Here is a 24,377-nt window from a genome sequence, read left to right as displayed (position 1 = left end):
CCTAGGAAGTCCTAGGCTCTGTGGTTTAACCCACAGTGCCGTAATTAATGGAACGCGGAACCATGTACAGTGGTGCCTCGCAAGACGAAGTAATTCGTTCCGCAAGTTTTTTCGTCTAGCGAATTTTTCGTCTTGAGAAGCACGGTGTTGGAAAAGTTTTGGAAAAGCTTCAAAAATCACCAAAAACCTCAAAAAAGGCTACCACACAGCGTTCTATGAGTTGCTCCTCGAAGTCAAGACGCAACTGTATTAACGGTGTTAAGGAAAAGGAAACAAACTTGCAAAAAACGCAAGACGTTTTCGTCTTGCGAAGCAAGCCCATAGGGAAATTCGTCTTGCGAAGCAGCTCAAAAACCACAAAACCCTTTCGTCTAGCGAGTTTTTCGTCTTGCGAGGCATTCGTCTTGCGGGGCACCAACATATATCGAGTAGATTTCATCTTAGCACTGAAGAGACTTTTATTTATGTTCATTTAAACAAATATTCAATAATAACAATGCATCTTTCACTAAAATCTTGGACATAATCACTTTAGGCAAATCAATAATGCTACAGTATCATTGTCCGTTGTCTCATTACTCCAGTCCTCTTATGACTCTCAGTATGTCTTGTGTTTGGAGGACGGTTGGACAAATTGCTTAAAAATGAAAACTACCCACACATAGTGAATCCAGTCAGTGGAGGAGATTTGAATTAGTAAACACCAAAGATTCTCTTGAATGCTTTTACCTGAATGCAATCCAGGGGGAAGCCTACCCACAAATATTCTTCCTTGACTATCGCATTTGAAGGCAGTGGCATATAATCAGAGCAACGCTTCCATCCATGGTTAATGCTTCCTCTGATATTGCCGTTGTTAGCTGTCAAACTAGCTGCTGATGGTGACATCACAGAGTGAGGGTCATCCTCTGGTTTTAATTGCCTGTTTTATTCATGCTCAAGGATGCCTTGCAACCTTCATCCTGTCCATTTGCTCTTCAGCTGCCCATGCTTTTCCTGCTGAAATTTGATGGTGGTGGTGATTTAACTTATATGAAGCCCACCTGGCTGTGTTGCCCCAGACACTCTAGGCCCAGGGGTCAGCAACCTTTTTCAGCCGTGTGCCAGTCCACCGTCCCTCAGACCATGTGGTGGGCCGGACTATATTTTGAAGAAAAAAATAATGAACGAATTCCTATTCCCCACAAATAACCCAGAGATGCATTTTAAATAAAAGGACACATTCTACTCATGTGAAAACATGCTGATTCCTGGACCGTCTCTTGAATAGTTTTATTGCTTTATTGTTTGGCGCCCAGTCACGCTTCCCCTGCGAGCCTCTGCACCTTCTGTTTACGCAGAGTGGCTTTAGAGCGGTCGTAAAGCAATTAGCAGAATTACACAGCGGTCGTGTGTCGAAAGAGCAGTAAATCAGTCCCAGACGGTTCTTCTGTCCTAGTATCTCTTTATTGGAAACAAAATAGCGTATCTACAATCTCCAACAGCCATCCATGTTAAGCCGCATCTTCTCTCTCTCCTTGCAGCGTCTTAACTGAATGCTTTCGATTCCCACTCAGTACACAACATTCCAAGCTGCTTTCGTCAGGTCCTGGCTTACTTCCCTTGTAAGCCCGTCCCCTTAGGCTTGAGGCATAGAAGGTTAACCCTTCACTACACCCAACACCGTCCGCAGGCCGGATTGAGAAGGCGATTGGGCCGCATCCAGCCCCCGGGCCTTAGTTTGCCTACCCCTGCTCTAGAAGGCTCCCCACAAAATACTTAAAAGCACAGTAAAACATAAAACGATAGATGTACACGCCCCATCCCCAGTTCATAAGCAGAGTTTCCTGCTTGGCAGGGGGTTGGACTCGATGGCCCTTGTGGTCTATTACAACTCTATGATTCTATGACTTTTGAGGTGCCTTCCAAGTCCGCTGTGTCATGCCTTGCTTGCCCGTTAAGCCTCACACAAGGAAGGTCTCAGGGGCACAGTCGAAGCCAGCATCCCACCCCGACCTGCAGGAAAGGGAAGACCACCTCCCTGTTGAAAGCAGCGGAGGGGAAAGTGAAGATGGGTGTCTTGTGGTTGACGTCATGAAACGCCACTTGTGCCGTCTCGTAGTCCAAGTAAATCCCGAGTTTCCTGGGTCTCTTCCGCAAAAACAGAGGGGTCTCGGGGACGGTGAGAGCTTGGTACTGGACCCGGCACTTTTCCACGGCCCAGATCCCTTCGCTGGGGTCAAGGCTGAGGCACTCCTTCCTCCTCACCGAACCCCTTGCCAACCCCACGGCCCAGTACCCCTCCTCGCCCACCTCAACTTCCCAGTAGTGCCTTCCTGAGGAAAAGCCCTCGCTTCCCAAAACGCAGCGCTCGAGGCTGAATCTCAGGGGGCTGTCAGGGAGGCTGTGCCACGTGAAGCCTTGTATGACGGTCTTCCGGTCCGCAGACAGGATGAGCTCGTAGTTCGCTGTGTCCGGATCCAGGGTTACATTTGCTGCAGGATGGAGAAGATGAGAAGGAAAGAGATCACGGAAGGAAGGAGGGCAATATCAGTGTTAACCAGACAGTGTTGTGGCTGAGGGCCAGCGTAACCAGTTGCACTGGAACATGCTATATGCCGGCCGCCTCCTTGACTTATTGGAATATTCTAGAAAGAACTTGAGAATCGGTCTTGAACAGGTTGCCAGGCAACAGAAAAATCCCGGCAGCAACAGGTGCCTTTATTAAGGGCATGTGGTCAATAAAGGTCAGAGTCAGTGTGAAAATGAATAAAGTTGAAAATGAGCAATTGAATCTCAGAGCCGGATGGATAGAGGAGAAGGAATTATGTTGTTTTATTTGACCAGTGTAAATTTGTGTAAATAATAAAAGATTTTCTGTAAGAAGAAACTCTGCTGCAAGTTTGAATTAAAAGAATGCACCCAAGAGTAGATGCTCACGCGTCAACTTTATGCACAGGTTAATACTACCTGGCAGTCAAGTGGAAGAATCGCCTTTCTCCCCTAGAGATTTGAAATTTCTCCACAGCAGCAGTGTGTTCCTTAAATTGATTCATTCGTTTCATAAGGTTGATACACTGCTTGATTGTAAAAAAATAAAAATAAAATTCCCTCAAGGGTTGATGAAAAGAAGGAAACAATAAAATCTTTGGTCAAAACTTATCTGAGCATTCAAAAAATTGAAACCAGCAGCAAACTAAAAACACACCAGCATTTCAATACGTGAGTAGGCTTGTCTAAGCAAAAATGGTTTTGGCAGGTGCCAAAAAGAGTACAGGGATATCAACAGGCAGGGACTTTCAAAGTCCAGGTGCCACCACACTAAAATATCTATTTATTTCAGATGCAGAACAGGTATTCTGTGGCACCAGTAACAATTAATGGAGGACATCAAGGTTTTCTTGTTTTTTTAAAAAAACCATACAAATCAAGTGGTATATAAATCTTGATAAACAAACAAACAAAGATTCCTGTAACCGTTGAGAATCTTCTGAAGTCACTATTAAAAAACGTGACCTGAATGGATAACACCAGATTCCCATCATATGGTGAGTCCTAAATCTCACCACGGGAAAGATAGTCACCTCACAGGTTCTCCTTTCCCGCCCCACTCAACCGCACCACGGTAGTTTTATTGCGTCCTCAATTAATGTCAAAAATTCAGCATCAGGGAGTGGCGACAGATTTCATGCCTGAAATAATGCATTGTGAAAAGCATACAAAAACGAGAGAGCCGTTTACCTTTTTTGATTGGCATCACCAAGTTCCTCCAACCTAAAAACAACCACATAATGACAAATTAGCATTGGTATGGAAAATCTTGATCTCGGGTGCTTTACGCATAAAAAACACCAATACTATTTCAGTGCTGACAGCTATGTAGCCCTGGCACAAGACAAGGTGGCATCTGAGGGAGATGTGCTGACTGCCTTCTCTTCTGGTGTGCTGACCTCCTCTGAGGCCTGTTCTGAATAGTTTTTGGTGCCATGAAATGATATGGGCCCTTCTAGACCACCCTGGGTTATTTTGCTTCAGAGTAGGCCATTGGACATTGTACAGAGAGTGTCTGTGCTTTGTGGCAGTTCTGGGAACTGAAGTTTACTCTTCAAGAGCTTCAATTCCCAGCACCATTAAACAAACCACAGTTCCCAGGATTCTATAGGGAAAACGGCGTTGAATATGTTTTAAATCTATGGTGTGGATGTAAAATCTTGTGCATGGGCAGAGCCTATAATTCAAACTTTTTTTAAAAAAGGAACCAAGGCTGAATGCCTCAATTTGATGAATTTCAGCTGTTCTTGGAAACATGGAGAGAAAAACCCAGTGTCTTGTGATGATGATAATGATGATGATGATGATGATGATGATGATGATAAATTTATTATTTATACCCCGCCCATCTGGCTGGGCTTCCCTAGCCACTCTGGGCAGCTTCCAACCAAATACTGTATTAAAACACAATAATACATCAAACATTAAAAGCTTCCCTAAACAGGGCTGCCTTTCAGATGTCTTCTAAAAGTTTGATAGTAGTTGTTCTCTTTGACATCTGGTGGGAGGGCGTTCCACAGGGTGGGCGCCACTGTTAGTGTAGAGTTGGCAGTTTTGCTACCTAACAAGCCTTATTCTAAACTGGGGGAAGTTTTTTGAAATACCTTTTATGGTGGAAATTCTGAATCAATTATTTTTACCCACTCAAGCTGCATGTGTTGTTTCAGCCACCAGTTTTTGCTATTGGCTTGAATGGAACCAAACTTTCACGTCTACTTAAAAACAACAACCTAATTTTACTAAAATAGTCTCTCCCCCCCCCCTTTTTTTTAAGGCCACAATCCAATACAGAGTCAGTGCAATTCTATGCACAATTACTAGGGAGTAAAGCCAAGTGAAACCAGTGGGATTTGCGTCTGAGTGAACAACAAGAATTGTACTCTCAGGCATGGTTAAGTTTATTGAAATTAATGGACTTAAGACTGCCTGCCTCTGCACAGGACAGTGGCCTGTTTTTCTTCTCAAAAGAGGCAGAATGACTTACTCAGTTCTGCAGAAAGCTTTCCTAGAAGAGAAAGGAAAGAAGAAATAATTATAACTGCTGTAAACATTTGAGTGTACAATCTAGCCATCCGTTGTTTCTGGTCTGAATAAGGTGTGCTGATTTTCCTCTAGTATTATGATTAATTAAGAGCAAGACGGAAGCAGATTGGAGAAGCGGACACGGAGCAATGGATCCAAACTACAAGAAAGAAGATTCCACCTAAACATTAGGAAGAACTTCCTGACAGTAAGAGCTGTTTGACAGTGGAATTTGCTGCCAAGGAGTGTGGTGGAGTCTCCTACTTTGGAGGTCTTTAAGCAGAGGCTTGACAACCATATGTCAGGAGTGCTCTGATGGTGTTTCCTGCTTGGCAGGGGGTTGGACTCGATGGCCCTTGTGGTCTATTCCAACTCTATGATTCTATGATTCTATGGACCTTTTCTTTTTTGCAATGCAAATTGTAAGTCTGGATGCACAGTCTGGATTAGGCCCACTGTGGGGGCCAAGAGTTAAAGCCACGGCTTCTCAATCTGGGGACCCTGCACGGGCTGCTTTTCAACAAACAAACCCAGCACTTTGGGCCAGCGCTATGTAGGCTGGCCTTGATACCACCTACAGTCAAGGAAGACAAACCTAGCCTAGATCAGGGGTGGGAAGTATTCTTGGCCCAGCAGGCCTGATCTTTATCTCCCACCACTGCCACCCACCTGTAAAAGTTGGTCTGGGGGGGGGGGGAGAGAAAGAGTAAGTAGGACTGAATACCCCATTGAGTCCTGCTATCTACTGTGTTTGTGTCAGCGAGGGAGTTCCCAGTAAGGGAACTTGTTGGATTTTGCCTACGTGCAGCTTTACACAAGGCAATTAAGAGTTGGCCGAAGGCCAAGAAGACTGAGCAGAGGAAGTTCTTCTGCCTAGAGATATGGGACCTTGGATACAACTCTGATATTGGTCATAGGCATGATGATTCATGACCTTCTTTGCTGGATAGTTGGTTGGTCAGTGAGGTGTTCTGAGAGTCGTTTGGAGTTTGTTAAGAGCAAGAGTTTAAGATCCGTATCTGTACAGTGGTGCCTCGCAAGATGAAAAGAATCCGTTCTGTGATTCTCTTCGTCTAGCGGTTTTTTCGTCTTGCAAAGCAAGCCCATTGATGGATTAGCGCTATTAGCGGCTTTTAGCGGCTTATCGGCTTAGAAAAGGGGGGGGGAGGGAAAAAAAACCACAGGAACTCGCAATACATTTTTGTCTTGCGAAGCAAGCCCATAGGAGATTCGTTTTGCAAAGCACCTCCAAAATGGAAAACTCTTTCGTCTAGCAAGTTTTCCATCTTGCGAGGCATTCGTCTTGCGGGGCACCACTGTATCTTGTATATAGTAACGTGTGAGTCTGCTGTAAATAATAAACACCTATAAGTAACCAAGTTACTGCTTCATCCTACCTGCCTGCAATTGGTTGCTTCTGGAAGTCTGCGTATGCTCTGCTAGATTCAACTGGGTCTGGCTAAGATCCTACAACAGGTCAAAGTTGCGAAACACCAATAGAACTCTTGTGTGCTCTGACCAAGCAGTTATCATCAGATAACTGACAGGGAGTTCAATCCAGCCACATCTCTACCTGTCTCACACTTCACATCACATATGATGTCAGTTGTGGGGCGGTGGGCATTGCTTGGAGGACAAATGGGGAGGCCTGCTGGGGCAAATCTGGCCTGTGGGTCAGACGTTTCCCCATCCCTTGTCTAGATGCCCCGACTGGAAACAAAGCAGTCTGCTCTGAAACAGTTGCAGGTGCCAATTGTCCTGAAGTGGGGTCTCATGTAACTGCCCCAATAGCATTGTGAGCACAAATCACAGTGAATGAATAATGAAAAGGCTAGCCGCTTCTTCCAAATCTAACCTCAGCATAACCTCTGTGCAAGCTAATCAGGACGAATGCTGAATAAACAGGTTGTCTGCAGGAAGAAGAGAAGATAAAGAAGAGTTTGGATTTGATATCCCGCTTTATCACTACTCGAAGGAGTCTCAAAGCGGCTAACATTCTCCTTCCCCTTCCTCCCCCACAACAAACACACTGTGAGGTGAGTGGGGCTGAGAGGCTTCAGAGAAGTGTGACTAGCCCAAGGTCACCCAGCAGCTGCATGTGGAGGAGCGGAAAGCAAACCCGGTTCACCAGATTACGAGTCTATCGCTCTTAACCACTACACCACACTGGCTCTCCAGGAGACCTGTGAATACACACCTGTCCGGACACTATAAAATAATTTTGTAAGCCTCTCTCTAATAAGAACAGAACTGTAACTTCTGACTTCCTCCCATGTATTTAGAATCACATAATTGCAGAGTAGAAAAGGATCAAAAGGATGATCTAGTCCACTGTTTCCCAAACTTGGCTCCCCAGCTGTTTTTGAACTACAATTCCCATCATCCCTGACCACTGGTCCTGCTAGCTAGGGATGATGGGAGTTGTAGTCCAAAAACAGCCACAGAGACCCAAATGTGGGAAACACTGATATAGTCCAAACCCCTGCACCCATATCCCTGAGGTTAAGAGTCTGCTAATCTACAGACTGAGCTAGAAGATGCTACACAGTGCCACCTGGTATCAAAAGCACATAATGACACCATTTACACACTGGGTATGAGGCAGCTTCCTAGGTACTCACTGTTTATATTAAACAGGTAAAGGAGGAGAAGAATGAAACCAAGCAGAGCCATGAGGGAGACACACAAACCCGCTATCCACTGAGAGATCTTTGGGAAGAAGTGATCTGAAAACAAAGCAAATTACCAATGATGTTATAAACCTGGTTTCTGAATCAAATAAAAGAAAAACAGATGCCAAAGATTTGGCAGTGCCTCCCCCTCCCCACCTCTATCTCAGTGTTTAATCCCCCTTCTGATCACGCTGCAGGGGTTTTTATAGGCTTCTGAGCTGCATTCTGGTTCTGCACACTTGAGGCAATGAATATTGCCCTCCCTGTCCTCCAAGCACTGAACTTTTAATAAGCCTCCTGTTCTGCAGGAAAATCCTGATCCTGAGAGGAACTTTAAACGAGTCCCTGCTGTTGCAGTAGGAGCTCACCATTGCCCAGATCCTGAATAGAAAGTGATTTTAATCTAACATATTATAATACAGCACTTCTTCCTATCCTTGCTGAAATATACTCGGGCATAACACTTGCTTTGTCCAGCATGGCATCCCAGTACATATATATATGCAAGGGTGATGCTGTACGAACTGAACAGCAATATGTCCCAGAACATTCGTCAGCCAGGGGTTTAAGGACTGCTGTGAGTTTGCAGGGGAAGGGGTATTTTATTATGAAAGCCACTCTGAGAATCATCCGACTGAAAGGCAATGCATAACTCCTCTAAATAAATAAAATGGGGTCCCTTTGTCTTCCCCATCTCTCTCTCTCTCTCACCCTGCTGATGAAAATGTAACATGGAACTGAGAAAGGGGTGCAGTAATAAAATTACTAGCACATTGGCAAAGCTCAGCAGCTTCCAGTATGGTTTCAAACAGGATGGGGAACTAGATCAGGGGTCAGCAACCTTTTTCAGCCGTGGGCCGGTCCACCGTCCCTCAGATCATGTGGTGGGCTGGACTATATTTTGAAGGGGAAAAAATGAACGAATTCCTATGCCCCACAAATAACCCAGAGATGCATTTTAAATAAAAGGACACATTCTACTCATGTAGAAACATGCTGATTCCTGGACCGTCTGAGGGCCGGACTGAGAAGGTGATTGGGCCGCATCTGGCCCCTTAGGTTGCCTACCCCTGGACTAGATGACCATCAAGGTTCCTTCCAGCTCTACAAGTCTACTGTCCTATGAAATCATCTTGGTGCACATTTCAACAGCAAATTTAATCTGCCACTGTCCCTAGTGACCTAGTTGGGAAGTAAGCCTGCTAGAAGTTCTCACTGGTTCTCTTATCAAGTTCCTTCTCTTTAGAATACGTTGGCGTCAACGTTGGTTGACTTCAGACTTCTCCCCTCACTCGTTCACTGCACATCACTTGAGAGTCTAAGGCTGTGTATACCTTCAAAGCACATCCTTTCCCTCAAAGGATTCTGGACACTGTAGTTTAGCCCTGACCCTTAACCAACTACATTTCCCAGAATTCTTTGAAGGAAAGAATGTATTTTGAAGGCATAGTTTGTACAGAGCCACAGCCCCCAAATACAGAACCGTTATCAAAAATTCTGGACAGCTTACCTGCTATATGAATAGTTGATTCCTTTTCCTGGTTGAGGAAGCTGTTCCGGACCACACAGGTTAGGCTATGATTTGAACTTCCTGTTAGGATGATGTCGTTCTGCGCCTCAAACAACCCATTGCCCTCCATGGAAATTTTTTGTCCCAGTGAAGGGAAGTGCCTCCCATTGGGACCTCTCCATAGGATCTCAGGCTTTGGGTACCAACCACTGGATCGGCAAACTATTCGGATCCCCCTGTCCTGATAGCCTTCGATGGAAATAAGGGGAGCAAGGCCTGTTGCTGAATTGGGAACGAACAGAAATAGTGGGATAATTCAAAGTCTTCCTGGAATCTATTCAAAATAAGCATTAAAAACCCAGCAATAACAACTGTTTCTTTAAACCACTTTGAGGTTTTCTTTTCTTATAATCAATCGGTATAGTTTAAGAAATAAATAAAAAGGTATCAGACTGCTCTAAGTGTATGGCATGGTTGTGACGTTAATCATCTTCCCTGAGATGTGGGTTTGACCACAGCTGCTTCCTGAGCTTGATGGACCTAAGTATGCCACAACAACTTACAATTTCACGGTACTTTTGGTACATAGGAGAAGCCGGTATCTAGGCTTCTGGTAGATTTTTTATTGTTGTTATTTGCTCCCTTCAGAGAAAAATAAGACACTTTAGCCACGACCAATAACATTTCTATGAGAGGTACTAGTGAGAGTCTTACCAGGGTCCACATTATTTATAGGTGGAATAACAAAGAAAATGGTGAGAATGAACAGAAAGGAACGCATTTCTGGGTCGCAAGAGAAGTTGGGCACCTCCATTTTCTTTCTTTTCTGGCCTCCGGGGGATAAAGCAAACCCTGGAGAGAGAGAGAGAGAGAGAGAGAGAGAGAGAGAGAGAGAGAGAGGAGAGATTTACAAACTGATTATGATACCCAATCCTCTTTCTCTCTCAGTTTTCATAAAGTTTTGTAACTTAAGGTGCATGCCTGCGGAATGGTCCATGATGACCACAAGAAGATGCTGGGAAGATGTTACTTTGAGATTAGCTCAAGTATGGGGAGCCTCGGGTCCCCCGGGAGCTGAATATAGCCCTCCATTCCTCTCTATCTGGCCCTTGGTGCTCTTCCAATAGATCAGCCTTTTCTAATTTGGTTCCCTCCAGATGTTTTGAGCAACTACTGCCATCAGTCTCATCCAGCTCACATGCTGGGGCTGATGGCAGTCGCAGTCCAAAGCACCCAGGGGGCGCCAGGTCAGCGACTGCTGCAATAGGCTTTTGTGATGGTTTGCAGTCCAGTATACTTGAAGGAGCGTCTCCACCTCCATCATTCAGCCCAGACACTGAGGTCCAGCGCCGAGAGCCTTCTGGCGGTTCCCTCGCTACGAGAAGCCAAGTTACAGGGAACCAGATAGAGGGCCTTCTCGGTAGTGGCACCCATCCTGTGGAACGCCCTCCCACCAGATGTCAAAGAGAAAAATAACTACCAAACTTTTGGAGGACATCTGCAGGCAGCCCTGTTTAGGGAAGCTTTTACTGTTTAATAGGTTATTGTATTTTAGTGTTCTGTTGGAAGCTGCCCAGAGTGGCTGGGGAAGCCTCACTGACACCTGCAGTCAAATAGGATTTTGAAATAAGAAAGACATCTGGCTGTGTTTACTCTGCATTCGGGCTGCCATACAAAGGCAGAAAACCCGGATGTATAGCAAGAAAGGTTTTTTAAAAAATAAAAATGCTTTAAAAATCAAATAAAAGCCCCCAAACAGTCAACTTCTCCCCCAAAAAGCTGAACAACTTTGTCCTGATTGTCACTTTTAGGAATATTGCACCCCTGCTCTGCATCCAAGGCACTGGTCTGAGAAGCAGCATAAAGCACGGCATTTGCCACAACCCTCATCTATCCTGTCCTTTCTTAGGAAATACTGTGTTTTGATGCATTAACCAACTTTGATCCAGATTAAGAAAACTGGTAGCGTGCACACACAGCCTCTGTTTGGCAGAGGCAAATCGGGGATGAATGTACACAGTAGGAACAGTCACATCTCTTTCAAACTTCTTACCACCTTTAATTCTTTTCTTTTTCGTTTTTTGGAGGAGGCGGCGGGCAGGGGAGAACGATGGCCCATCTCCTGAATGAAGCTTTGCGCCTTTAACTGACATGCAGAAATTACGCATGTAAGTTTCCCCTGCATGGAGAGGTAATGAAGGAATGGGCTGTAGTGGCTCAGTGGTAGAGCATCTGCCTTGTCATGCAGGACGTCGCAGGTTCAATTCCCAGTATCTCCAGGTAGAGCTGGGAAGAGGTTCCCTGTCTGAGAGGAGAGCCTCCACTAGTAACCATAGGCACGACTGGCCTAGAATGGACCAGTCTTTGGTCCGATTCAGTAAAAAGTAAAAAGAAACTTCTTATGTTCTTATATGGGGACAGTTGGAACCAGCTGCCTGTCATGGATGCCACTTCCAGTCAATCTGTTAACGTCAGCATTTGCCCTGATTTGTGACATCACGTCAAGCAATTTGTTAAGTTGTGGGTGAACATATCAGACGACACAGCGATTCTTCAAACAGCTCTTGTTTATTCATAGGCCAGAACAGAACTGAACTGAAGGGTTCAGCCAGCCTGTTTATATAGAGCTCCACTACAACGCAACAGTAACCACTTTCTGTAACTATCCAATCACTGAATGTCACTTTCAATCCCTTATTTGCATATGTGGACCTGAGTGAAAACTATCCACAGTATCCCTTTGCTGGCCCAAGGTGAGAACTTCAGTACATAATACAATTGTTACCAGTATGTTGTTCTGGCACAAACAGTATTATCTTTTATTATTATTACAAGAGTGCCCAATCCACTTTAACTGCACAATCTGAACTTGCCAGAATGTGATTGAATCCCACCCACAAAACTGTCACATTCTGGAAGTGCCCATAGTTGGTAAAACCACAAGAAAAATGTGTTGGCTACTGTTATTCCTAAAGTCATTTGTCATCCTCCCAGTCCTTTGGAATGAATCACTGTTACTCCACAGGATGCAACCTTGGCACCACGCTCTAACCAAATGAGCTCTTACTTTCCCTTCTATCTACCATCAAGCCATTGTTTATTTTTAAAGATGTGTTTTCAAGCCATCCAAAGTCAAAAGCCCTTTTAAAGTTGAAATCCTTTAACCATAGAGCTAGCCTTGCTCCTGTGCTGAATTCGATAGGACTTTGAACACATATCTGTCTGTAGTGGTGCTGTCAGTGTTTAACTTAGGATGTTTATTATCTACTGTACAGTATTAGTTTTATACAAAGCTCTCCCATCAATAATTGAAGTACTACAGAAATAAAATATTTACATATCTATCATCTACCGTATCTATCTATCTATCCATCCATCTAATCATGTCATTAAAGGGTCTAACAAAACAGATATATTAAAGGTTTAAAACAAAACATTTCAGTTCCCCTCTTTTTTTTAGCTGCTCTGGTGTGAAAAGGGTTCACATCAAAGCAACCAAGAAAGCAGAAACCGAAACATTTCACTTCAAAACTTTTAAATACCGTAACTCTTTCATGTTAGTCACTGCAGTACATATATGGTTTCAGGAATTAGCTACATATTTTATGGTCCATAGCAAATTTGTCTGAAGTGCTCTTTTGTTGTTTTAAAGCTGACCTGCTGCAAAATCATGCTATAGCACTTTCTTTTACCTTACATGTGAAGAATATTTGTCACTGATATCCCAGGTCGCCTTCAGCTTCCATCTCCTGAAAACCAAAGAATTCTGAGTGATTCTTTTCCTCTCGAATCTCCCCTATGTTAGAAGGCCCTTTTTTTCATTACAATATCACAGCTGGATTTGAGCAATCAATGAAAAGATGAAAGAGGTTCCAAACATTCTTATCAGTCAGCTGGCATCTGTCAGTCATCTCCACGTTCGATGGTCCTCAAGCCAAGCTAATGTGAGATGGAGAAAGAGAGGGGGACCTCTATTTGTAAGGAACCCAGCCCCAAATCTCCGTGTCTGATGGCTGTTACGTTATTCTTCTAAGGTTCCCCATCTGTCTCCGTCTTATCAGCTGCCCGCAGATGGACAGACAAAATGGGAAGGAGGCCAAGTTTCAAGCCCACGTCATCCGCAGCTTATCACCAGCAGTCAATAGTCTACTCCCAAAATATTTACAGAAACCGCAGCATAAGTAGTTTGTTTTTATGTCTATGGAATCATGGAATCCTAGAGTTGGAAGGGACCACAGGGGTCATCTAGTCCAACCCCCTGCAATACAGGAATTTTTTGCCCAAGGTGGAGCTCGAGATTAAGTGTCCCCGAGATTAAGTGTCTCATGCTCTAGTTAATTACAGAGAAGGAATTCTGGAGGGAATTTTGTTCATTAAAATGCCTGGCTTTTGCTCAATGCATCAAGCTCCACCTTAAATAACTGTACAGTGGTACCTCTGGTTACAAACTTAATTCGTTCTGGAGGTCCGTTCTTAACCTAAAACTGTTCCTAACCCATAGCTGTCAATGTTTCCCTTTTTTAAAGGGAAATTCCCTTATTCTGAATAGGATTCCTTGCAAGAAAAGGGAAAAGTTGACAGCTATGTCTTAACCTGAGGTACCACTTTAGCTAATGGGGCCTCCCGCTGCTGCCGACGTGTGATTTCCGTTCTCATCCTGGGGCAAAGTTTGTAACCCGAGGTACTATTTCTGGGTTAGCAGAGTCTGTAACCTGAAGTGTTTGTAACCCGAGGTGTTTGTAACCTGAGGTACCACTGTATGTATATGGGCATATTGCTCCACAGAAGGAGCAGAACCTGTCTCCACCAGAGGTACTACTCCTAGCGTCTCATACAACCCTCCTTTGAAGAGACTTTGGATAACAAATGCAAAGAACGACAGGACTCGTATTTATTTATTAAGCCATTTATATACTGCTTCACCCTTAGCATTTCTAACAAGCTGCATGGCTCACTGGTAGAGCATATATTTTGCACCGCAATCTGATTATTTGGCATCACTCTGAGAGTTTATAGTAGCTGGCTGTGTGTGCTTTACAATATTCACCAGGAGAGGAGCTGGAGAGAGAGGGCAAAACTGCCCTTTGGTCCAGTCCCTATCACAATTCAATTCCCCCCTGCCATGGTTGCTACTTAAATAAACAGCAAACAGGATATAAAATGCAGACATACACTTCATGTACGGTCCAACTTGGTAATTACTGTAAGTCCCCTCCTTATCTGGAATAGAGCATGTTCAGGTTTCTTTCACTTCCACATGAACCTAGTGAAATTTCCCTCTTAAATTTCCATATTAATGAAAGCTGAACCATGCAGGAAATTCTTCTTCTGTAGCTGATTGTCCAGAAACATGGCCTTACTTTGCATAATGATTACTCTAGGTTGGAAACGGACAGCAGTTTTAAGAGCTGAAGGTGGAATGAGAGAGAGGCATGGTCCTTTTGGTCTCAGGGGTTAAAGAGTTTTGGCAGGTATCTGAAGCAATACACAAAGAAACCCTCTGCAAACCTGTTTATGAGAGATGACTTATGGCAGTGGTGAGGAATCTTTGGTCTTGGCCTGCTGAAGGGTCCAATGTGGCCTGTGAGGCTCTTTCTCTAAAACCACACCTACCTCAAAATAAAAAAAATCCTTCCAGTAGCACCTTAAAGACCAACTAAGTTAGTTCTTGGTATGAGCTTTCGTGTGCATGCACACTTCTTCAGATACACTGAAACAGAAGTTGCCAGATCCTTCTATATAGTGAGAAGGTGGGGAGGGGTATTACTCAGAAGGGTGGTGGGAATGGGAGATTGGCAGATAGCTGAGATGAGCCTGTTGACGACTCTTAATGACTGTAATAGGTCTTACAGGAAAAGGCAAGGGATGAGTGCATGCACACGAAAGCTCATACCAAGAACTAACTTAGTTGGTCTTTAAGGTGCTACTGGAAGGAATTTTTTTATTTTGACTATGGCAGACCAACACGGCTACCTATCTGTAACTGGAACCACACCTACCTGTCATTGTGTGATGTCAGCTGATGGATGGGACTCAGTCCTGCATTGGCTGTGCCTGCCAGCTCCCTATAGGGAACTGACACACACAGGGAAAGCAGAATACTTTAATCCTCCACTCATTGGCTGATGAGTGGAGGTTAAATCCTACTCAGGCCTCTGCAAGGGAGCAGGACTGAACTCTCCCCTCATCTGCTGATGAGCAAAACGGTGAATCCTGCCAGGTGCTTTTTCGCCAGCACATTCCCTGAGGGGAATGTGCTAGCTAGCTAAACAGAAGCCTCCCTCCAAAGGATGCACGGCGACTTTTGACAGGTGGGTGGGACCACCCACCTATCGGTCACCTGCTGGCATCATGATGTCAGATGATTGATAGGTGGGTGGCTCCATTCACCTGTCAAAGTTGGTCAGCAGTGATGGTGGCAGTGGAAGATCAGGATCTGGCCCACTGTGCCAAGAAAATTCCCCGTTCCTGGTGAACAGGGTACCAAAAACGCCGCCTGTTTCTCATGCCACCTTCAACCCTACAACATTTGAATCTGAAAAGTTGGGGTTGAGGAATTAGAAGAAGAAGAAAATGGAAAAGATACAATCCCAAAACCCTTGAAAACAAACATTACATATTATCTAGTACTTTCCCCACCCACCCGCAGCTTCCGTCTTCCGCAATTTGACTTCTTTAAATCTCTAGCTCCACATTTATCTTTGCATTCTCCAAATATATCATTCTTTGTACATCTTTTATCTCTTTTCTGATTCATACATATACTTTACATTTTTTATTCTAGGCATATCAGCACATCTTTCTTAGAACAATATTTTAACATGTAATCTTTGAAACATTTCCATTCCTTTTTAAATTTTTGATTTGACTGATATCTTATAATTGATAAAAAAATTCCAGTAGCACCTTAAAGACCAACTAAGTTAGTTCTTGGTATGAGCTTTTGTGTGCATGCACACTTCTTCAGATACCATGCACACGAAAGCTCATACCAAGAACTACGGTAACTTAGTTGGTCTTTAAGGTGCTACTGGAAGGAATTTTTTTATTTTGACTATGGCAGACCAACACGGCTACCTATCTGTACTTATAATTGATGTTAGCTTTGTCAGTTCTAAATATTCTTTAATTTGCAAATCCACTCCCCTTTTGAGGGCAAGATCTGAGATTTCCATTTAGAAGCAATCACTACCCTAGCTGCTGTAGTTGCATATAGAGAAGTTCTTTTATTCATTTGCAGTATATCTTTCCCTATCAGACCTAGCAGATATGCCTCTGGTTTTTTAGCAATTGGGATTTTTAATGTTTTCTTTAATTCCTCATGTATTACTCTCCAAAATTTCTTAATCTCCTCACAACCCCACCACATGTGTATTGTTGTTCCTGTGTCTTTACCACATGAAGCCAGAGACTCTTAAATCCTGAAAAATGCATGGCGTGGCGCTGGCGGGCAATTCTCCGCTCACTTTTTTAAGTCGTTCAGGCGAAGTGAAACATCTCCACCCACATAGAAGAAAGGATAAACGACCTCTCCGTTGCGGGGAACATCTTTCTTAATGACTTTACCAGCCATGTAAAAAGTCACGGTGTCTTGATCGCAATCCAGAAGAACCCCAATGGTTCCAGAGCCTTGGGGAGGTGGTTGGGGGTCGCTTTGCCGACGCCGAAGCCACCAGAGACCTTCCACCACAATCCCCTCCTCTGGGGTAAGGGAGAGGTAGACATCCCTTTTCACAGACTCCCGCGCTACTCCGACCGCCCATTCCCTCTGGTTTCCGTACACCACTTCCCAGCAATGTTTCCCTGATTTAAACCCTGGAGAGCCCAACACGGCAGGGCTTTTAGTGAACCTCCTGGGGTTAGGAGGCACGGGGTGCTCCACACCTTCCGATGTCACAGTCTTCCGGTCTGTAGACACAACAAGTGCTGGGTGGGCAGTGTCCGGGTTAAAGGTCACTTTAGCTGCAACTGGGGGGAGACAGAAGATCAAAGTGTTATGGGCCCAACCAAGTCCTTGCAGAGGAGGGTTGGGCCAAGCCTAACCCCCCGCCCCCCCGCCCCTGGCTGTGTACACACCATATATTTAAAGTACATTTAAAGCACATCTTGCCTCAAATAATAATAATAATAATAATAATAATAATAATAATAATAATAATAATAATTTATAATTTGTACACCGCCCATCTGCCTGGGTTTCCCCAGCCACTCTGGGCGGCTTCCAACAAAAGATTAAAAATACCTTAAAACATCAATCATTAAAAACTTCCCTAAAAACAGGGCTGCCTTCAGGTGTCTTCTAAAAGTCAGATAGTTGTTTATTTCTTTGACATCTTGTTATGTACTGAGTTGAATAGGATCCAACCTGCAGCAGTCTGATTGGTTCTAGAACAATAGGATCCAAATTGCAGCAGTCTGATTGGTCCAAGAACAATGCAGCAGTATGATTGGTTGGCAGGAACCACCCAATCATGCTCCAGATATAAGTGAATCCACAACCTGATTGGCTTACAGTAGAATTCCAGAATTAACCAATCATGTGCAGCGCATTGTGTAAATAATGTATATAAAGCAGATACTTTGAGGGGACTTCCATTCATTCCTCCTCACCACTATGAGCTGAATAAAGAGCATGAAATCACTTTGCGACTCTGAGTATATTTCACATCTGATGGGAGGGCGTTCCACAGGGCGGGCGCCACTCCCAAGAAGGCTCTCTGCCTGGTTCCCTGTACCCTCACTTCTCGCAGGGAGGGAACTGCCAGAAGACCATTGGATCTGGACCTCAGTGTCTGGTGAATGATGGGGGTGGAGATGCTCCTTCAGGTATACTGGGAATTCTGGGAATGGTAGTTTGCCCCACCACAGCACTATAATTTCCAGCACCCTCAGCAAATTACACTTTTCATTATTCTTTAAGGGGGTGAAAGGGAAATGTGCTTTAATGCATAGTGTGTATACAAGCTAAGCAACATGGAACTTTGTTCCAACAAGTCCATCTCTCTTCCTGGGTAAGCCATCATCTTTCCTTTCTTTGGCAGATGTAGTGTGTGTGTGTGTGTGTGTGTGTGTGTGTGTGTGTGTGTGCACACACACACACACACACACACACACACACAGCACTTCAAAATGGGGACTTAATTTGTGCATGAGAGTTTTGGCTAGAAGCTTGTCTTGTTCTGCACTGGACCCAGAGTTATGGCTTGGGAACCAAATACACAGGCAAGACCAGTAGAGTGTTGATGCTTTGAGCCCCTCCATCTTATGCTCAGGTTGTGTATATATGTGCAAATAAAACTATAAATCTTAAAGAAACCACATTCTCTCTTGACCTTCATTCCAAGAAAACTGAACCCTGCCTGGGTAAAAGACCCTGGAGTCTCTTGCCGCTCAGAGGTTGGGGTACGCACAAGAGCGCATTTCTATGATGGTCCCTTCAGCAATTACACCAGAGATGCTGTACCTGAGACCTTCGAGTTGTGCTGGACTACATGCTGGCTGGGGCTGATGGGGCTTGTACTGTAGTCCAACTTTTAGAGGGTAGCTGTATCCCCACCTCTGAATTTAACACAGCTAGGGGTGTTATACATCTGGAATTTCCTGGACATAGCAGTCAGAAGAGTGTCCAGGTAGAAATCACTGAAATGTCTGGGGAAATCCGGACATATGGCAACCGATTTCAAAAGCCTATATTTTGGTGAATTTCCTTTAAAATAGCTCAAAAGCTTCACTTTTATTATTTTTAATATTTTGCACACACACAAAAGTTCAACTTGGTCAAAAGAAGCTCAACAACTTTTGTGCCCAGATTCTCACCTTTTTGAAATATGGCAACCCTCACAAAGCCCCAAAGTGCCTTACAACATTGCCAGCTTTGAATGCACTGGGATTTTCTGGCAGTATTTCTCAATTCAGCCAGAATGACTTTTAGAAAGATGAATTATTATTATTATTATTATTATTATTATTATTATTATTATTATTCCAACCCTCACCCCACAGTCTTATTTTACTCATCGTTTACCTTGGTAGCATCCCCTTGGTAGTGAAGCCAGGACTTTCCCACCACCTTTCTGCTCAGCCAGAAAGCACAGCATTAGCCACAGGATACAATAGATTCCTAGGGAGGCACAATGGGGAAAAGAAAATGAAACCAAGAACAAGATGCTTCCATAAATAGAACCAGCATGGACTAGTGGTTAGGGTCTTGGACTAGGACCTGGGAGACCAGGGTTCAAATCCCCATCTTGGCCATAAAGCACACTGGGTGAACTTGGGTCCATCACTATCACTCAGCCTAATGCACCTCACAGAGCGGCTGTGAGGAAAAGGTGGGATATAAATGTAATAATACCGTATTTTTCGTCCCATAGGACGCACCTAGTTTTCTGGGGGGGAAATAAAGGGGGGGAAATTCCTTTATTCCCCCCCAAAAAAAAACCAGGTCGGGGAATCCAAACCAGGTTGGGGAACAGCGGGATGGCGGCGCTGCGTCTCCCCGCTGTCCCCCGAGCTTCTCCCCAGCGCCAGCCTCCAAACCAGGTCGAGGAACAGCGGGGAGGCGCTGCCTGATGTCTGCCTGAAGCGGGGGCGCTCTGCTTCTAGCGCGCCCCGCGCTCCGGGAAGCAGGCTGCTATCCGCAGCCTAGGGAGCCCTGCGGGAACTCCTGTGGGCTCCCCAGGCTTGCTGATAGCTTCCTGAAGCCTGGAGAGCGAGAGGGGTCGGTGCGCACCGACCCCTCTCGCTCTCCAAGCTTCATCAAAAGCCTGCATTCGCCCCATAGGACACACACAGATTTCCCCTTCATTTTTGGAGGGGAAAAAGTGCGTCCTATAGGGCAAAAAATACGGTACAGTGGTGCCCCGCAAGACGAATGCCTTGCAAGACGAAAAACCTGCTAGACGAAAGGGTTTTCTGTTTTTCGATGCGCTTCGCAAGACGAATTTCCCTATGGGCTTGCTTCGCAAGATGAAAACGTCTTGCGAGTCTTGCGATTTTTTTCGCTTCCCCCCCTTTTTCTAAGCCGCTAAGCCGCTAATAGCCTTTTAGCCGCTAAGCCGCTAAGCCTTTAATAGCCGCTAAACCGCTAATAGCGCTAAGCCGCTAAGCCGCTAATAGGGTTGCTTCGCAAGACGAAGAAACCGCTAGACAAAGAGACTCGCGGAATGGATTATTTTCGTCTTGCGAGGCACCACTGTAATTATAATAAACTAGGATGCAATGGGGAGGTGATGGTGTTTACTTCTGTGTCCTTTATAGAGGATGTTCAGTATTTTGCAGAGAGCTTTACGGTCTTTGCTGTGTTTGCCCTCAGAGCATCCTTGCCAGGTAATTTCCTCTATATTACCAGCCCTGCCAAAGAAGACATTGGGTTTAAGCCAAGCCTGACTGAACTGACTTGGATGGCGGCCCGAATCTACAGATGTAGGTCCGGCTAAGTAGCCTCTGGACCCTTTCAGTCTTGCCTTATGTTATCCAACGGGTTCTGAGATAAAACGAATAGCAGCAGTTCTGGCCATTACCTTTCAGCGTCGGCTGAACACCACTTCTCATTGGAAAGTTCCGGAAGCCCAGCCAAGAGACCAGAGAAAAAGACATAGCTGCCAGGACCTCTTCCTTCTCACTGAGGGTGGCCGCAAAGAAATAAAAACAAATGAAATATAATAAATATTTCTTTTTGTTTTTTAAAAATACAATCAATAGAAACTTTTAGGGGGAAAGTTATTTATGTATGCTACAAGAGCGGCAAGAGTCTTGATAGCACAAGGATGGAAGAATGAGGAAACCCCGACAAAAGAACAGCGGCAAGAGAAATTGATGAACTATGCAGAACTGGCTAAATTGACATACAAACCGCGAGATAAGGACAACTGTGACTTCAAAGAAGAATGGGAACTTTTTACAAATTACTCAAAAAGACAACAAAATGAATTGGACTCCTTGGCAGGTTTTGAATAAACATACACAAATTTATTGATTGTTAACATAGCAGACACATAATGTAAGGATATATACAATTTTACAGTACGCAGAGAATAATATGTGTTGAGAAATAAGATAGAGGAGCTGAGGGCAGTCTCAGCAGGGAGGGTTTGAAGGGGAGGTGGGGGGGGAAAGGGGGAAATAATGAATATGATATGTTTTGATATTTTGTTATGTTGAAATTGTTAATAAAAAATTTATATAAAAAAGAAACTTTTAGGGGGAAAGTTGTTACTGTTTTTGTTACACTGGAATCAACACAAAAGAAACAAAGTAATTATGGAGCTATTAGATATAATGCATTTAACTGTATATCTCTTAGGTTTGTAAGGCAATTATATATTTCATACTCATGGAATTTGGGGGGGGGACAGTATTAAAAACCAAAAGTAATACTTTGTCCAGCTGTTAATCCTACTATGAGTGGGAGATTGGGATCAGGACTACTCTGATAATAGGACCCATGGAGGGGAAGGTGGGAAGTCTAGATATTCGGAGAAATGTCTCAATATGGATATTTTATTTTGTACAGTCATACCCCGGAAGTCGAAGAGAATCTGTTCCGAAAGTCCGTTCGACTTCCAAAACGTTCAGAAACCAAGGCACGGCTTCTGATTGGCTGCAGGAAGCTCCTGCAGCCAATCAGAAGCCGCGTAAGCCGCGTCGGACGTTCAGGTTCCAAAAGAACGTTCGCAACCGGAACACTCACTTCCAGGTTTGCAGCATTCGGGAGCCAAAACCTTCGACTCGCAAGGTGTTCAGTTTCCGAGTGGTGCACAAGCCAACACACAGCCTCTTTTTTTTTGTTGTTTTCTTTTTAAGGCCTTCCATAATGAAGCTTGCTAACAGAATACATGCACTAGGTCACACCATATGTTTTCCGCTAGCCCTTGCACAACAACTCACAGAATTGCAGCACTTCCACAATTTATTCAGTTTATGTATTGCACTTTCATGGAGATCAAGGGGGGAGCTAAAAACTAGGGCGGGTGTAGGATTTCCAGCTGTGGACACTTTTAATTTGGGGGCAATAAAAAGTCCAAAAGTACCCAGTTCGGCAAGTCGAGACGTGCTTTAATCATCAGGGATCACGATTTAAGGTGACGAATCAGTCTCACATTTTCAATCAGCATAGCATTCGGGTGGCAGATCACCACGTCCTGACATGTGTTTTGAAAGGCATAACCTTTAATTTTTATTTTCGATGAAATTTAGACATGTTTATGCAGAAAGTAAAGGTATTTGTCCTGGGCCACAAGATTTGTGAATGAGAAATGTTCAAAACATTCAAAAAGCCAAATTCTGGTATGCTGTTAGTCTTTGGATTTCAGCCATCACCATTTACAGACTTTGAAGCCACGTAACCCATTCCGCAATGAAATAAAACACACAAAATATTCCTTGCATCACATGATCCTGTACAAGATGTTCATTAGATGATGCTTTGCATTTCACAAACAATTGTTCCAGCAGTCAACACTTATACCCACATTGTAATAGCTTACCTTGTTTTCCAGAAAGAAACTTATTTTTATTTGCGCTGTCAGTGCCCAGACTATTCCAGGAAGCTGGCAGGACTTCTCTGTGGTTAATGACTGGAGCTCACTTCGCTGAGGGCTTTTAAATGATCTAGCAAGGACGTGGCAAGTCTTCCAACAAGGATGTGGGGACACATCTAACCCTTTCCTAGATTGCAAAACAACCTGTTGAGCCTGTTCTATAGCACTCTCCAACCGGCTTATAGGGGAGCTAGGAAGTAAAAGTTTATTCTTTCTTTTTGAATTCATTAAGTTTTAGCTGATGCAGGTTCAGGAAACATTGCAAGCCCCCAGAAAGACTTCATTTAGGAAGAGAAGGTCTTTCTTTTAGCCGTTGTACCACATATTGGGAACTCGGGTGGTGCTGTGGTCTAAACCACAGAGCCTAGGACTTGCCAATCAGAAGGTCAGCGGTTTGAATCCCCGTGACGGGGTGAGCTCCCGTTGCTCGGTCCCTGCTCCTGCCAACCTAGCAGTTTGAAAGCACATCAAAGTGCAAGTAGATAAATAGGTACCGCTCCGGTGGGAAGGTAAACGGCATTTCCGTGCGCTGCTCTGGTTCACCAGAAGTGGCTTAGTCATGCTGGCCACATGACCCGGAAGCTGTATGCCGGCTCCCTCGGCCAATAAAGCAAGATGAGCGCCACAACCCCAGAGTCGGCCACGACTGGACCTAATGGTCAGGGGTCCCTTTACCTTTACCTTACCACATGTTGAGAAATGATATTGTTGCACACTCAGGTGGTAAGAAGTTCCAGAAACTGCTGCCTGGAGTTGGGGTTCCTTTAGAAGAGAAAGTGCTGTTGACTTGAGGCACTTTATATAGAAATGTGCCGGGAGAGGATAAGGTGTCCTACCTTGTAGATGACCTGCTGTCTCGCGCCAGACTCCCAGAGACAGAGAGAGCTGTTCACAAGCTGTCTTTAGGTCTGTCTAACTGCTCACTCACTGTCTGCTCCCAAAAGTGCCCCAAATGCCAGGGTTGGACGCCTCCCTCATCATTTCCACTCCCAACCTCTGAAGGCTTTCATATTTAAAACACAAGAGAGAACTTCAGTTTCGGTCCCATTGATGAAACCAGCATCCTGGCAATGAACCAGCAAGCTGCTCGACGAAAGCAATTGTTTGTGCCAGTATCACTTACGCCTCCATGGGGCCCGGGAAGTGGCGTACAACAATTAAAATGGACAATGAGACGTACAACCGGTTCCAACACATGTTGTACCCATTGTAGCTTTTCTTTTTTCTTTTTACAAATAGAAGAGAGAGAAAGAAATGTCGTCAGCTGACTTTTTAGCAAAATAACATGCCATCGAGCCTGACGTCAACTTTAATTGCTTTGTGTTACATTGATCAATGATGTAAGCCTTACAAAAATTATATGGGCAGTCCATATATCCAAGTAGGTGTTAGAGTGATGATCATACACTATGCAGTCAAGCACAGAAAGGGCAGAGAGATCTTCAGACCACCAAGAGTACATGGGCTTGCCCTTGAAGATTATTATTACAGTGGTACCTCGGGTTAAGAACTTAATTCGTTCTGGAGGTCTGTTCTTAACCTGAAACTGTTCTTAACCTGAAGCACCACTTTAGCTAATGGGGCCTCCTGCTGCCGCCGTGT

General features: G+C 44.3%; 2 protein-coding genes and 1 long non-coding RNA gene across 7 annotated transcripts; all 3 read right to left on the bottom strand.

The window, feature by feature from the left end:
• Positions 1–1,891: 1,891 nt before the first annotated feature.
• LOC309525089 (butyrophilin subfamily 3 member A3-like) lies at positions 1,892–13,259 on the bottom strand. 2 transcript variants are annotated; one of them, XM_082210475.1, is made up of 8 exons: positions 13,060–13,259; positions 12,927–12,983; positions 9,949–10,086; positions 9,235–9,516; positions 7,674–7,778; positions 5,015–5,035; positions 3,721–3,753; positions 1,892–2,474 (listed from the first exon to the last, which is right to left on the bottom strand). In XM_082210475.1, exons 3-8 carry the CDS (start codon positions 10,046–10,048, stop codon positions 1,960–1,962), a joined length of 1,056 nt encoding a protein of 351 aa, XP_082066601.1. In that variant the 5' UTR covers positions 10,049–10,086; positions 12,927–12,983; positions 13,060–13,259; the 3' UTR covers positions 1,892–1,959. The 2 variants fall into 2 exon arrangements, with proteins under 2 accessions (XP_082066601.1, XP_082066600.1); XM_082210474.1 differs by having other exon boundaries at positions 12,927–13,259.
• An 865-nt stretch (positions 13,260–14,124) lies between these two features.
• LOC309525371 lies at positions 14,125–16,115 on the bottom strand. Its single transcript, XR_014216191.1, has 2 exons — positions 15,234–16,115; positions 14,125–14,847 (listed from the first exon to the last, which is right to left on the bottom strand). It is a non-coding gene; the product is annotated as an uncharacterized lncRNA (long non-coding RNA).
• A 322-nt stretch (positions 16,116–16,437) lies between these two features.
• LOC309525213 (vespryn-like) lies at positions 16,438–23,815 on the bottom strand. 4 transcript variants are annotated; one of them, XM_082210726.1, is made up of 5 exons: positions 23,612–23,815; positions 23,462–23,537; positions 20,757–20,857; positions 19,259–19,354; positions 16,438–17,196 (listed from the first exon to the last, which is right to left on the bottom strand). In XM_082210726.1, exons 2-5 carry the CDS (start codon positions 23,464–23,466, stop codon positions 16,697–16,699), a joined length of 702 nt encoding a protein of 233 aa, XP_082066852.1. In that variant the 5' UTR covers positions 23,467–23,537; positions 23,612–23,815; the 3' UTR covers positions 16,438–16,696. The 4 variants fall into 4 exon arrangements, with proteins under 4 accessions (XP_082066852.1, XP_082066851.1, XP_082066853.1 ...); XM_082210725.1 differs by having other exon boundaries at positions 16,438–17,202; positions 23,612–23,806; XM_082210727.1 differs by lacking the exon at positions 23,462–23,537 and having other exon boundaries at positions 16,438–17,202; positions 23,612–23,799.
• Between the last annotated feature and the right edge of the window lie 562 nt (positions 23,816–24,377).

Source organism: Podarcis vaucheri (assembly GCF_965113315.1).
Source record: "Podarcis vaucheri genome assembly, chromosome: 2".
NCBI lineage: Eukaryota > Metazoa > Chordata > Lepidosauria > Squamata > Lacertidae > Podarcis > Podarcis vaucheri.
This window is presented reverse-complemented; position numbering and strand designations above follow the sequence as displayed.

What these genes read in the sequence shown, in the direction of transcription:
- LOC309525089 (XM_082210474.1), bottom strand. Translation starts at nt 10,048, where the DNA reads ATGGAGGTGCCCAACTTCTCTTGCGACCCAGAAATGCGTTCCTTTCTG. An exon ending in ATCAACTATTCATATAGCAG is followed by an intron (nt 7,779 to 9,234) that starts GTAAGCTGTCCA and finishes CTTTGTTTTCAG; the next exon opens with ATCACTTCTTCCCAAAGATC. An exon ending in GGTGATGCCAATCAAAAAAG is followed by an intron (nt 2,475 to 3,720) that starts GTAAACGGCTCT and finishes TCCATCCTGCAG; the next exon opens with CAAATGTAACCCTGGATCCG.
- LOC309525213 (XM_082210725.1), bottom strand. An exon ending in TGTTCAGCCGACGCTGAAAG is followed by an intron (nt 19,355 to 20,756) that starts GTAATGGCCAGA and finishes GTGCCTCCCTAG; the next exon opens with GAATCTATTGTATCCTGTGG. An exon ending in ACCAAGGGGATGCTACCAAG is followed by an intron (nt 17,203 to 19,258) that starts GTAAACGATGAG and finishes GTCTCCCCCCAG; the next exon opens with TTGCAGCTAAAGTGACCTTT.